At 37.7% G+C, this 15,128-nt stretch overlaps 1 protein-coding gene across 1 annotated transcript in view; it reads left to right on the forward strand.

Moving 5' to 3' along the window:
• Positions 1-6,572: 6,572 nt before the first annotated feature.
• b4galnt3b (beta-1,4-N-acetyl-galactosaminyl transferase 3b) overlaps positions 6,573-15,128 on the forward strand; it is a 17,445-nt gene continuing 8,889 nt past the window's right edge. The window contains exons 1-9 of the mRNA XM_025056342.1: positions 6,573-7,580; positions 7,666-7,746; positions 8,370-8,465; positions 9,335-9,425; positions 9,547-9,647; positions 9,755-9,822; positions 10,709-10,787; positions 11,665-11,731; positions 14,189-14,323. Coding sequence (XP_024912110.1) covers positions 7,494-7,580; positions 7,666-7,746; positions 8,370-8,465; positions 9,335-9,425; positions 9,547-9,647; positions 9,755-9,822; positions 10,709-10,787; positions 11,665-11,731; positions 14,189-14,323 — 805 coding nt within the window. The 5' untranslated portion in view covers positions 6,573-7,493. The remainder of the gene's footprint in view (positions 7,581-7,665; positions 7,747-8,369; positions 8,466-9,334; positions 9,426-9,546; positions 9,648-9,754; positions 9,823-10,708; positions 10,788-11,664; positions 11,732-14,188; positions 14,324-15,128) is intronic.

The following is a 15,128-nucleotide window of genomic DNA, read 5'->3' on the forward strand; positions in this document are numbered from 1 at the left end:
TCCTCTTCTTTCCAGAAAGAAGCGTTGAAGGCGTCCCCCGAGGGTAAAGAAAACAGCGATGATAAAATGGAGCTTGAGGACAGGGTCTGTTAGTGACATAAGATGTCGATACGACTGTGTTGCCGTTTGTGTATTTCAGACATCTGTAACTTGAGCATTTTGTGTTGATATTGTGTGTGTGTGTGTGTGTGTGTGAACTGAGTCTGTTTTCAGAGAATGAAAGTCACCCCAGAGGCACAGGCCTGGATGCGTTTTTCCTTGACATTTTGTGTGCGGGGCTTTAGCTGTGGAACATGTAGGAACTAAATTGGAGGGAGGGACACAACTGCCGGCAAAACTCTTTTGATGGTAAATCCACAGCTTTGAACTGTGTACGTGTCTTCAGTGTTTTGGTTTGGAGAAAGAAAAAAAAAAACAACAGTGATTCCTACATGTTTTGTTTACCTGATGATTCGTTTCCTAAAGTACCTATGTAGCAACACAGTGGATATCTGGATGGTGACGCATTCTTTTCTATAATAGCTGTGAGGGGACGGTACTCCTCTCTTGAAGGCCTGCTCACATTTTTTTACCCTGTTCCCTTTCTATTTAATACCAGTATTGTGATTGTGATTTATGTAATGATCTTGAAAGGAGAATAAATGCAACGGAAAAACTGGAAACTAAAGCAGCTACAGCAGAAAATTAGCCTGAAGCTTTTTCCGGCAAATAAGCTCTAGTTAAAAAAAACAAAAAAACAAAAAAAAACAGCCATGCCTTACAGTTGTTCAACTTTACTGTAATGTAGAAGACCAGGTATGATTGTTTATACGGTTCACCTTCGACTCTGTTTTTAAATTTTGACAGAGCTGTGGTTCGTGTGTTGGGTTCCTCTCGTTTTCATTTTGTTCTTGCCTCAATGGAAAGATTTAATAAAAATAGCTGCAACGTCACTTCGTTTTGTTTGTTGTATCTATTTATAGCTTTTACATGCTTTGCCGCATGCTCGTGGATTTGTTCAACCGCCATCAAAATGCATTCATTTTGATGGCGAGTAAAATATTGTCAATATTGAGAATTTGAACTTGCTCAGGGTCAGATTTTATTTTCGTTCCTTTTCTCTCGGTCTTTTGTGCTTTGCAAAGCAGACCTTTCTCTCTCGAAAATGGAAAAAAATCTCACCCAATTTTACCACTTGCTCAATTGTTTCGCAATGGTTAATATACGTAATTAACACCTGCGACACAGTTCATGTTGAGTTTTATTTCACGCGCAGCACAGATTTTCTTGTGCGCTGGGAATTTTCGAGCAGTGTGCGATTTCCTGCCGAGAATTCCATGGAATTCATGGAAAATACATTGATAAAGGAGATCTTTTAAATTCCATATTTGGAAAATACATTTATAAAGGAGATCTTTTAAATTCCATATTATCAATTTTAGCCTTGGTCTGGTTTGTGCTATCTCTCATGCGTCTTTGTTGATAACAGTGTTGCTCTTTCCGGAGGAAAAAAATATGCAACATGGATTCATCTCAGCAGTGCTTGATTTAAAGAACAAGACCTTTATTATTTATTATTATCAAAATGACCCTTAGTTTTTGTTTTGTTTTTTGTAATACTTAATCCTTAATCCATATATTTATGTTAGAAGTAATGTATTAAGTATTGCAGAGGAAAAAGTATTTGACGAGTTTTTGCCATATATTGCCACACCACAAAAGCCACAAAAACATAAACGATTTAATACACAGGTGAAACACAGAGTGCAATGATATACCTATCCCTGCCCTCTTGTGGTGACAGAGGGCAGGTACAGGTATATCATTGCGTGGACCCAGGAGGGCAGGATTTGGTCAGACACCTAAATAGGAAGTAAGAAAATAATATAAATATACATCTTTATATTGAACACATAATCAACATCTCGGCATAAAATATAAACTATGAGGAAAAAAAAACCGTTTGAGGCCCAAAGGACAAATGACTATAAGGCGAATGTTTATCCACAGGACCTGTCTGAGGTAAACGCTAAGGTGTGGCTGCTCAAGGCCCCGCCTCCCAACAGCCTCGCTTGTAGGTAAGGCGATAAACCTGTTTCCTTTTTTCAGATTTCAAAATAAAATGACAATGAATTGAAATCCATTGGCCCCCAAGGTGTTGACCAGTTATCATTCATATATGACCAATAGTGACTTCAATAATAATAATAATAATAAAAATTGGAAATATACCTCTTTGAATGGTTGCCAAATGTTTTAAAGTTTGGCAAAAAAAAAAATATCGTCCACTCAAACTGTTTTAGTACTTGTCTGTAGTATAAGTGAGAGAGTATCATAAGTTTGGTAAGAATTAACGGTAAAACACAGAACTAGAGCAATTGATAAATAAGGATATGTTAATTTGACCTTGTAGGGGGTTAAAATAAAACGAAAGAAAACGGCACCGTTCTATTTAATGTTGCAAATACTTTTGTTATTACTTTGAAGGCACAACAGACGGGTTCCCCTTTCGTGTCTGCGGGCGTGCGTGTGTCTGCGTATGCGTCCGTGTGTGTATTTTGTAACAGCACGCTTAAGAGCATCCTTTTGGGAACCTGTTTAGATGAGAGAAAAAAAAGAAAGTTTTGCGTTTCTCTCAGCCGCTGCCCCTTTATTTCCGTCAATTCGCTACAGGCGTCGGGCGAGACACCGGTAGCGGTGTATGAATCCGGCGGCGAGTGGACTTTGGAAATCTTTGGAAGTAAGTTCGACTTCACTCAGGGATTGGGTGCAGAAATCGAATACGCATGTATGTATGTGTGTGCGCATACATGTATATATATTTGCGTATATATTTTAAATGCAGCTTTTCTTGCTGGCTTTTAGGACCTTATAAAAACAATTCTTGATGATTTGTTTTTTGTTTTGTTTTTTTTTTGCAAATGTTAGTTAGTAATAAAAATACCCACATGACTCAAACATTTACATATGGAATGTCAGGCAGACTAATGTAAATAAACATTTTGAAATCAAACAATCCATTGTCAGGTATTGGTCCCTAGTCCGGTGGTTGGGAGGAATTAAAATACACAATGTCTAAGTTTTGTCATTGCATGGTTTGTGATCTATTTTCTTTATTTTCTAATTAAAAAGACTAGTATCGGAACCATCCTGCAGCTTTACAGACGAACACGTTTCCTGAACAGCATTCCACTAAAGGAACCAGCTATTCGAATTACAAAGTTTCCGAAAAGCACCTGCAGAGTTGTCAGAATAGGAGCTTGCAGAACACGCTTATCTTGATTTTCGCTTATCTTGATTTTCCTCATACTCTGATTCTGACACAAGATGCGAAGGCCAACGAGAAGGTTAAACAGACCGTTGAAAGTCTGACTGATTTTTAATTTTCATCAACGGTCGAGCATGACTTTCATGTCCAGGACCAGCAAATTTAATTATTTGCACTCCAAAAAAAAAAAAAAAATTCCTTTAGGTATTTAAGGTAGTTTTCATAAATAATTGTTAAATACATGTAATGTAAGCATATGAATTAGTTCACAATGGCATATAAAACAATACTACGGCGTAAATATGCATATAAATTGCAAAAATGCAAAACTCTGCATAAGCCTGAAGAATATTTGTTTAGAAGAGGAATACGAATATCACCTGTCTCAATAAACACACCGTAATTGGCACCAATATTTCCATTTCTCTTTACTCTCTTAAAATATGTCGATAAAATGTGTCCTCTGCATTTAACCCCTCCACATACAGTGAGCAAAGGGGCAGCTAAGCACCTGGTGTACCTCTGGGGCACCGTCTTGTATTTGAACTGCGATCTGCCCCCCCCCCACTTTGGGAACCACTGGCCTAAGTGAACGTAGAAAATAAGAAGGATGAATAATGATTGTAACCGTTTTGTCACTTTATCTAGCAAGTGTTATATATAGTTATATAGTGTTATATATATATATATATATGGATATATATGTATATATGTACTGTATATATGTATCTGTATATATATGTATATATGTATATATGTATATATGTACAGTATATATGTATATATATACAGTATATATGTATATATGTTTATATGTGTTTATATATATGTATATATATATGTATATGTAGATGAGAAGATGAGATGAGAAGATGAGAAGGATGAATAATGATTGTAACCGTTTTGTCACTTTATCTAGCAAGTGTTATATATAGTTATATAGTGTTATATATATGGATATATATCTATATATATGTATATATGTATATGTATATATATGTATATATGTATATATATATCCTTAGAGAGGATATATATATGTATATATGTATATATATACGTATATATGTGTATATATGTATATATGTATACATATGTGTATATATATACTGTATATACATATACAGTATGTGTATATAAGTATATATGCATACATATATGTGTATATATGTATACATATATGTGTATATATGTATATATGTATACATATACAGTCTGACTTAAACTCTTTAAACCCCTATGGTCCTGTCTACACAAACTATGAGTTTCTTCTTTTTGTACAGGGGAGATAAAGATGATGAAAAAAAAAATAGTACTACACTTTCGAATGTCCTCACACAGTATCATCGAGGGAATTGTTGTCTCCAATTCGTAAAAAAAAAAAGTAGGAAAAAATTCATAATTTTTACAACAGTATCGTCAACTACTGGCCGAAACTGCATCATTAAAGCTTCTTAATGACATCAAAAAAACGCGTAAAAAATAAAAAAAGAACACTTTGTGCAAAGGGATTAGCCAACGTTGTTCAGTGTGTGTTGCTTTCGGAACGGTAAGATGGTCTTGGTTTTTTTTATTCTCGAACCCATTAAAGACAGGAAATGTCGCAATCCTTTATGTACTGGTGTTACTCGCAACTAGCTTAAATAATGTTTTTACCCCTAAATATATATTTTACCCCTAAATATATATATATATATATATTTTTATATATATATAAATATATATATATATATATATTTAACCAAGGTGACTCCATGAGATACTGTTGTACTGAATGGAAGTGGAAACACCTGTCCAATCTTTTGAACAAAGCCTGGCGTGTGTTTACAAGTCTAAGACTTACATCAAGGCCTTGCATATATACACACACATTCCTGGGCTGTAACCCCCTTGTCAAACTGACAATGACACACTCTCTCTCTCTCTTTCTCTCTCTCTCTCACACACACACACACCACTGCTTTTTCAGACGCAACTAAAACTCTAGAAGCTGTTATTGATTCGGAGCTTTTCAAAAGCCAAAATATTAGATTGTAAAGATTTTTTTTTTTTCAGCCAATGCTGATTTTTGTTTTGGCAAGTGTGTGAGTTTTGCGCAACACCGTAAGTCGACGATGTCGTAAACCCGAGGAACCCTGTGTTTACTTTTTACGTGCGTAGTTATATGCTCTTCGTTCTTCAAGGGTGTTTCTCCGTGGCCTCGGGATGACTCCCACAGTACTAAAATGCTGATTGTGGATTCTCAGGCGTCCACTGTAGAGGCTTACATGCAACACTGCCATCAAAACCTATTCTTATCATAGAAAATGACATTTTCATAGCTGTCCACTGTAGTGACCGTCATGCATGAAAGGGTTAATGTACTTCTCAAATAGTGGGGTGGGCACCCCTGGGGGGGGACACAGTGAGGTGCTGGGGAGGAGACATGAGGGTGAGTGGAATATGGCACGTGGGACATAAGTGTACCACTGCTTGAATGATAGCAAGCCTTCAGTCACTAGGTGGCAGCAACTCATACAGTGGTTTGTACAGAAAAAAAAAATATACATGTTATCAGGTTCTCAATAGTCCAGTGGAACCTCGAGATACAAGCGTCTCGACGTATGAGTATTTCGTGATACTACGAGCAAGCCTTCAAGATACAAGTAAAGATTTGCGATACGAACACGCTTACAGACGCCGAGCATTCGGAGCAGCGCATTCGCTTCACTCGTTCACTTCGCGCGAGCGGAACCTCGTATGAGTATTTCGTGATACGAGCAAGCCTTCAAGATACAAGTAAAGATTTGCGATACGAACACGCTTACAGACGCCGAGGCTACATGGCCGAGCATTCGGAGCAGCCCATTCGCTTCACTCGTTCACTTCGCGCGTTCGTCGACCGTACGCATCTTTCGCAAGTCTTCCGTATTGTGTTTGCTGCTGTTATCTATGTGATTTTCTCTCTATTTTGTGTATTGTTCGTCATAATAGTGATGAGTCCTGAGAAAGTGAGTGGTAAGGATGGTAGTGAGAAGAAGAAACGCATGATGACCATGGAAATAAAGCATGAAATTGGCGATAAATATGAGCGTGCTGCCCGCTAAAGAAAGAATACAAATTGAAAAAACCAAAAGGAAAAAAAAGGGGGACGTGAAAACATTTCTGTCCCCAAGGAGGGGGGCATGACGAGGCAAGGCAAGGATAGATGTAATAGAGATTTTCTACTGGTAGGTCTGGGACCCAAAAGTTGGTGGCACTATTTTTTTTTTAGTGCATTGAAAAAAACCTGTTAAGAACAAGAGTCAGAAAAGTTTCGTGTATTTACACTCTTTAACTGTCGATAATACCTCTGTTCTCCCATACGAAAGACTATAGCAGTAACGGCCTAATGGGGTTTTCTTGAGTTTTCTGAATATTATACGAGTAAAAAAAAAAAAAATCATATAATTGAGTTTGTAGACTCACGAGTCCGACGGAAAATCAACAAGAACAATGAACAAGAACGTTTACTACTTAGCATGTGGGGGTGTCCAAATCTGCCTCGTCTAGAAAAATGTTTGGAGTCCCAGAAAAAACTAAACTTGTTTTTTGGGATACCGTTAAATTAGATTAAAGATTAACAGCTAGCAAAATATAGCAAGACATTTAGATGACACTAAAGGAGCAGAGGGACTGTAAAAGATATGATATAAGATTAAGGGGGTTAAGGGGCAGTGGAAACGAAACGTAGTCGGTACGGAGTTCAGCAGCAGCAGCAGAGTGAAGACGAGGATAAAAATACACCGATCTTACTTTCTACAACCTCCACTCTAGAATTACTTCTTGACCAAAATTGGCTCCGATGTGTCTAGGGCAAGTGTGTTTAAAGGTCTCCACCCTAGTTATAATGACAGACTTCCCTGTCTGGTCCGTGCACACTGTGTAGCCGCGGTTCACCCCCCGGCACCCCCGTGTTTGTTTACAAAACAACCGCCCTGTCATTTAAAGCAGATGATGTTGGAAGGATGACTTTTTTTTTTTCTTCTGCACCAATGAACGTCACTGGTCGAATCCTATTTATTCGTGGTCACTGCCAGGACTTCTCAAATAGCGGGGCGGGCCAACTCTGGGGGGTGGGGGGGTTAGCGAATGATGTCGTGTCTATAGCCAGGCCTTCGTCTACTACAAAATAACTTAGCTCATAACCTGGTCCTGACCAGGTTATGTTTAGAGTTTAGGCATAAAATTCTCTACGAGCGATATAGATTATCAGCTACATTAGCTGATGTTTTTCTTTTCTCCTACTCCCTCAGGTACAAATCCTGAAGCTGACATATGCAGTAGCTGGAGGAGAGCTGTGTCTGACGAACAGGTAAGGACAGTAAACGGCCCCAAAAGTTTCCAGCTGAAACATTGTGTTCACAAGTGTTATTGACAACGGTTGTGTACATCATCAGCAGAGATGGGGCCAACTAAACAACACAGAGGACTCAACAAGGTGGCGCGCTAGCTTTTCTGCTCAAACCTGGAAACCAGAGGTGTGTTTTTTTTACAAGTGTGTATGTGTTATTATGAAAGCAAGTATTATTTGATCACGAGGGCCAAATGATCAAAATAAAACATCGTTCAGAATCAGATAATAACCCCAACCTCAAAAAAAAAAAAAATTTTTTTTTTTTCAGATTCCTTTATTTTACACATTTCAAACGTAACTGTTTTTCCGCTAGCATTGCCTACTAATGCTAGCATTGCCAACTTTGGTCAGTTGGCAGTAATTAAGATTTGCTACTGATGCTCCCAAGCAGATCGAACGGGCAACGGCAAAAAAAAAAACGAGAGCAAGAATAAAAATAACAGCTTCTTTTGCAATATTATCAGATATTCATTTTACAGGGGTTTTTTTTGCCAGTTTCTTGTTAAACATTTACAGCATTGGACAATATGCTTTGTTTACGTTTCATTCATTCATTCATTCATTCCATCCGCGCTTTGGGAACCTTTTGCATTAAGGGATGTTCCCTTAGTTATTAATTCAACTAAAGAAAAGACTTCTAGAACATGGTTGCAGATAAAGACAGCTTGTTGTTATGCATGGGAAGAGAAGTGAATAAAATCAAGTTTTTACGTTTTTTTTTTTCCCCCCCTCTTACTACTCTTGCAGTATTTGGGTCGGGCCAATCTGCACGTCTTTGAGGACTGGTGTGGTGGTTCTACAGCACGGCTTCGAGAGAATCAACACTACCCACTGTATCCTCATGTGAGTCTGACGCTGGAACGGGACAAACAGTAAAACCCACAAACACAGAGGACAACATGCAAACTATATAGAGACCAGAGATAAGATTTTAAATTTTAAAACCCTTGCTAAAGCTTGGGCAGTAGGACATAAGTCCACCATCCGGACTTATATATATATTTATATATACATATACTTTATATATATATTATATTTTATATATTTTATTTAATTTTTTTATATATTTTATATATATTTATATATTTTATTTAATTTTTTTTATATATTGTATATATATTGTATATATTTTATTTATTTATATTTTATATATATATGATATATATACATATATCATATATAGTGGACTATATATGATTTAACATTGCACTGGTTATAACACGCAGTGGTTATACAGATTTTTTTCCATCCTTTGGCTGGGTTTGCGACTTTTATATTAAAATATCTAATTTTACGTTTGTTATGTTCACACTGACAACCGCTAGAGGGCACTCTAAGTTTGTGTACCAGTATTTTTTTTCATCTTTTGGCTGGTGCGACTTATACTCCAACATGGACTTAAAGCACGTAAAATATGGTACAGGTTTTTTTGTAATAATCATCCAAGATCATGGATAAAGTGTGATGACAATCCATCAACTGACTGGATTCCTTGACATAATTAACTCTTCAATCAAAATATTGCTAAAAAAAAGCTACATCAAAAGATTTTTGAAGAGGAAGCTGCAACATTATTTTCACGTAAACCAGCTATGGAGAGATGCGTGCGTTTTTTTCACATGGTCAGTTTCCTTATCTGTTTATTAAGAAAGGGACTTCATGACAGTAGTTGGTGTTTAACATATTTCCCTTCCCTTTTATCACTCTTGCAGTCTAGAACCACATTGCAAAAGTTGGCAGTCTCGCCCCAGTGGACAAACTATGGGCTGAGGATATTTGGTTATTTGCATCCGTATACTGATGGTACAGCATGTTTTTTTTCCATTTTGCATCAAGTGCACATATCGTTCTGCTTCCTCTGTGCCTCCATCTCCATTCGCTGTCTATTTTTAAAATCTTTGCCTCTTCTTATCTGTAACTTCAGGGGAATTTGTTTTTGCCATAAGCTCAAAAGACAACTCCGAACTGTGGCTCAGCACCGATGACTCACCCCTACATGTGCAGTTACTGGCCAGGGTTGGGAAGGTAGTGACATCACTAATATATATTTGTATATGGAAAAATATAGTAAAAGTATTTTCTAACATGTCCCTGTTCTTTGTTTGCATGTGAACTCCAATCTGATTTCCAAGACGGGCACAGAGTGGACAGCTCCGGGCGAGTTTGAAAAGTACGCCAGTCAGATTTCAAGTCCCTTTAGGTAAGTTTGCTGCTTTTAGAGAGAGATGCCAAATATATATTGCCATCTGTATATAAAAACACAAAGCACTGAATCAGAACAACACCCAGGCTGCGGTGATCGGTTGAGACGGTTCCGTTGTGTAGAGGTTAGCATGCCTACCTTTGAAGCAGAGACCTGAGAGTCCTGGGTTCGATTCCCGGAGGAACCACATGCTCGGGACTTGCTTGCATGTCTGCTGCTAACACAACCATTTCCCAAATATGGGATCAATATAGTACTTTTTTTTAAAAAAATTTTAACAAACAGTTATATACTGCCAACAACCCAACACATGCCCAGTCAAAGGAGATGTTTGCTCTATGTTATAACGCATACATTTTTTTTGTTTTTTTCTTGTTGGCCTGTGGTTAGCTGGGTTTGATTCTTAGAGGAACAACATATTTGGCGCCTCCAAAAGGCTGGCCTGTTGCAGTAAATTTGCTGTTAACATAAGAATCGCTCCTATTTGTGGGATCAATGAAGTTCAAAAAAAAAAAAAAAAAAAATTACCGTATTTTCCGGACTATAAGTCGCATATTTTTCAATCCTTTGGCTGGGTTTGCGACTTATACTCGGGTGAGAGGTATACTGTATATTAAAAAATGTTCACACTGACAGCCGCTAGAGGGCACTCTAGGGGTGGGTACCAGTATCTGCTACTCCCGTATCAAAGTTACTGAAAAGTTACATGTTCGTAATTTTAACCATGACAGCTGCTGGAAGGCACTGGTTGCGACTTAAAGTCTGGAAAATACGAGGTATGTTGTTGGGTTAAGAGAAGTGATCGAGTGTAGGATGGTTGTTTCATCTTAAAGCTGTGGTATTTGACTGTACTTTGTGCTCATATTTTGTGTATGTGTCACAGGCTCTTTGCAGAGAGGAGGTACTTTTTTGAAGTTATCCACAAGCAGAACCACAAAGGCACAGACCATGTGGAGGTGGCAGTAAGTAAAAAAAAAATTTAAAAAAATTATTATTCTTTGATAGTTTATTCTTGGAAATTAGTTCTATGAGCACATATAAAGGCAGTTTTTTTCATTATTTATTTTTTATCATAAATGTTCGTTGCTCACTGGCTTTTATATTTTATAACAGTCAAGTTTTTATTTTCAGTAGGGATGCACTGAAATGAAAAATGATCTTGTCCGAAACCAAAAATGAGGAAACCAAGGACGGGAATTGAAACACCATAAGAAATGATTATGCCAATTATTATTAATTATTATTGCCAACCTAATAAAATCAGGAGCCTGCGGTTGCATAAATTAACACTGATGTTTCAAAGAACGCAGCAATTACAAAATTATGAAAATATTTATTTAGCACAACAGTGGGGTTTTATTTTTACTTAATCTTATTTTGTACATACAGAAAAATAAATCAAAATACTATATATATATATATATAAAAATGTATATTTATATATATAAATATATATATAATAACATTTATATATATAAATATATATATAAATATACATTACTAAGTCTGTCATTTGCCTAGTCGACTAAAGTAAATAATAATATAAAATATAAACTGTTTACTAATTCAAAAGACCAAGACTAAATCAGGATTTACTGTCAAATCTAACACGGGTGTGTTTTCATGTAAACAGTTCAATACACCAGGTTGCAGATTGTATTAATGCTTTATAAAGTGTTCTTATCAGGAACTTTTTCTTGTCGGGAACTTGTAGTTGTGACTTCTGCTGGTTAAAAAAAAAAAAAAAAAATTTAAAAAAATTAGAGATGTATTTACCCCGCTCCATCCTCTCTATTCTCAGGTTTATAACATTACTGTCTTGTGTTTGTTTTCACATAGTGGCAGCTGCTGGACCAAAACTATGGGTTTGTGATCATTGATTCCCAACACATCTCGCTCTATGTTAGTAAGTACACATGGATCTTTAGTACCAATAAGGAACATAGAAGTTTTCTGATGTGTTGCCTAGCTCGTCCATCTGCACAAGTTGCACTTGCAATGATATTCGAATAAGTACAATGACGATGGTAAGAAGAGTTTCTACTAGTGATGTGCGGATCGATCCTGAAATATTGATACTTCCGATTCTGGATCTTTATGCTCTGAAAGCGATTCTGAAATCAAAATATCGGTACCTTTGATACTTACGCATTCTGAGATGAGGTGTATCCTAAACAGAAACATGGTGAAAAGTATCCAAACGATTGAGATGTTGTCTAAGTGACGCTCGGTTGGTGGGACTACTTCTTCTTCCGCCTGGGTGTGTGCGTCATGCGTAAGCACAGGAGGCTCTACTCCGTGCTCTCACTCAGTCACTATTGATGGGAATTTCGGCTCTTTTTTTTAGAGAACCGGTTCTTTTGGCTCGGTTCGCTGAAAAAATCCGACTCTTTCGGGTCCCAAATGGCTCCTCAGATTTTTTATTTTTTTTATTTTTGTTTTACAAATAACATGTTTTCAGAGTTTGTGTTAGCTCTGAGTGTCCTTGAAGTAGCTCTCAGTTTCAAAAAGCTTGGTGACGCCTGGTCTGTAATGCTGCAGATAGATCATCATGTCGTTGGTAGTCTGTATGTGGTTGCAATTGTCGACAAAACACGTTATCGGCTTTTCAATATCGGAGGGAAATCCTATAACAGTTCTAGACATCTCTAGTATTGTGGGGGTTTTTTTTGTTGATTGATTATGTTTTAAAGACCTAAACTAAATTTATTCTTGTAAATAGGGATGCACCGATCCACATTTTGTCACTTCCAATCCGATCGATCGATATTTTGGATTTGGATATCGGCATATTAGAAAATATTAATAATTGGAGCATTAATAAAAAAAAAGGGGGTCCTCGCCTGTCCTTGTATCGCGTGTCCAGGACGAGCGTGCGTTTCATTGTTTTTATTTCGCTGTCAGCGCTGCTCTCCTCAGCCAACAGGAGTCTTCAAAAGGTCACGGCTGTAATAAAGTCTGCGACAGTGGAGGTCGCTGAGCTGAGTACGACTACGTACTTTATCTGTCGGGAGTTTCCCTTGTTTTTGGAACAACTCCAGGAGTGTCTTATCCGTTCCACGGCGCATTCACGTCCTCTTTGATGTGGCGGTTTTTATGTTTAATTAAGTTAGAGGTATTTAATGAAGAGCCGGTTACACCTCTCCAAATTTCAGCTCTGCAAATATCGCACGTTGCCGTGTCGGTTTTTTTAAGTCCTTTCTAATATTTTCACACGGTGGCGGCGGCTGAAAAATGTGGAGCGGATTTGACCTGAAACTGCGATGTGCCTCGCGATCTTGTCGAGCCATGTTCTGTTCAGTAAAAGTGATTCCACGGTTGACAGTCATCCAACTGTCTGATACAGACAAGGCTGGAGCTCAGACATGGTTCGTGGATCGGGATTCTTTGCAGGTTGGATCGGATCGGATCGGTGCGATCCGATCATTACGTTGGGATCGGCTTCAGATACCGATACTGGATCGGACCGGCCCTATCCCTAGTTGTAAAATTGATGGTATTTGACCGAGGTGTGCACTCGAGTCGCATGACTTGAACTCGAGTCAGACTCGAGTCATCACTTTGATGACTTTAGACTCCACTCGACAAAATGTTAAGAGACTTGCAACTCGACTTGGACTTTAACATCAATGACTCGTGACTTCACTAGGACTTGAGCCCTTTGACTCGACAAGACTTGATACTTTCTCCAAAACCCAAAGTGATCTGTGTAAATATATTATTATTTTGTTTAAAAGGACTAGAAAGGACTCGAAACAGAAACGGCAGGACTTGGGACTTGACTTGACGCTTTTCAGTTCTGACTTGAGACTCGACTCGGACTTTGCCTGTCTTGACTTGAGACTTGACTCGGACTTGAGTGCAAAGACTTGAGACTTACTTGTGACTTGCAAAGCAATGACTTGGTCCCACCTTTGGTATTTGAAATCCTTATCTTCATCTTGCTGTTTTAAAAGGGTTATACTTTCTTAGCTTGAATTCCAAGCTTTGCTTTTGCCTGTAAAAAAATAAATTAAATATTTCAAATTGAACTGCATCAGATGAAAAGTGACTTTTTTTTTTTCTTCGTGCCACACAGTGGGACTAGTCCTAAATTATAACGGTGAGGGACTAGGGTTAATTGTTGAATGTTAACTGACCATAGGTGTGAAATTGGGCTTGAATATTGTGGACCTGTGATGGGTAGATGAACTGACTAGAGTATTGATTGCTGGGATTGGCTCTGTCTTCACCCATGATTCTTCAAATGCAATAGAAGAAGAATGAGTAATTGAATGAATGAATGATTGACTTTTTTTTCTCACATGCTCTACCAAACTCATAATTCATAATAAATGCAGAGACCTCTTCTTCCACTTTACAGATGAGTCTTCATTTTCGATGAATGACGTTGCACACATACCTCAGACACTTGCAAGCCATGCCACCAGTGCTAAAAAAGACCTCAGTGCAACAGTGGACATGCTGAGGGAAGACCTGCAAGATACGTTCTACCAAGGTGAGAGTGATTCGAGCCCATAAATGTATTAGCGATGTGCGGATCGATCCTGAAATATCGATACTTCCGATTCTGGATCTTTATGCTCTGAAATCGATTCTGAAAGTCAAAATATCGATACTTTTGATACTTACGCATTCTGAGATGAGGTGTATCCTAAACAGAAACATGGTGAAAAGTATCCAAACGATTGAGATGTTGTCTAAGTGACGCTCGGATGGTGGGACTACTTCTTCTTCCGCCTGGGTGTGTGCGTCATGCGTAAGCACAGGAGGCTCTACTCCGTGCTCTCACTCAGTCACTATTGATGGGAATTTCGGCTCTTTTTTTTTTAGAGAACCGGTTCTTTTGGCTCGGTTCACTGAAAAAATCCGACTCTTTCGGGTCCCAAATGGCTCCTCAGATTATTTTTTATTTTTTTATTTTTGTTTTACAAATAACATGTTTTGGTGAATAATGAATTAGAAATGTAAAAAATAAAGACTATCAAATGCTTGTTCTCCAGAGTACGCTGGTACACTCCAGGGTTTAAAATAAATAAATAAAAAACTCTGCCTTGGATTCTTAAAGAAGCTATGATTTGAAATACACTTCTTTTTTTTTATTTAAAAAACAAATGATAAAATATCGGTATCAATATCGGTATCGGCGATACCAGCCCGAATTTTACTCGGTATCGGATCGGAAAGGAAATTGGTGGTATCGAACATCACTAAAATGTACGTGTTTCATAAGTGTTGTGCATGTATATTTCTCCATCTTTAGCACAGATTTCAGCTGTCGTTGTTCTTTTTACCTCGTGTCT

This window comes from Cynoglossus semilaevis, chromosome 6 (assembly GCF_000523025.1).
Source record: "Cynoglossus semilaevis isolate Cse_v1.0 chromosome 6, Cse_v1.0, whole genome shotgun sequence".
Classification (NCBI taxonomy): Eukaryota; Metazoa; Chordata; class Actinopteri; order Pleuronectiformes; family Cynoglossidae; genus Cynoglossus; species Cynoglossus semilaevis.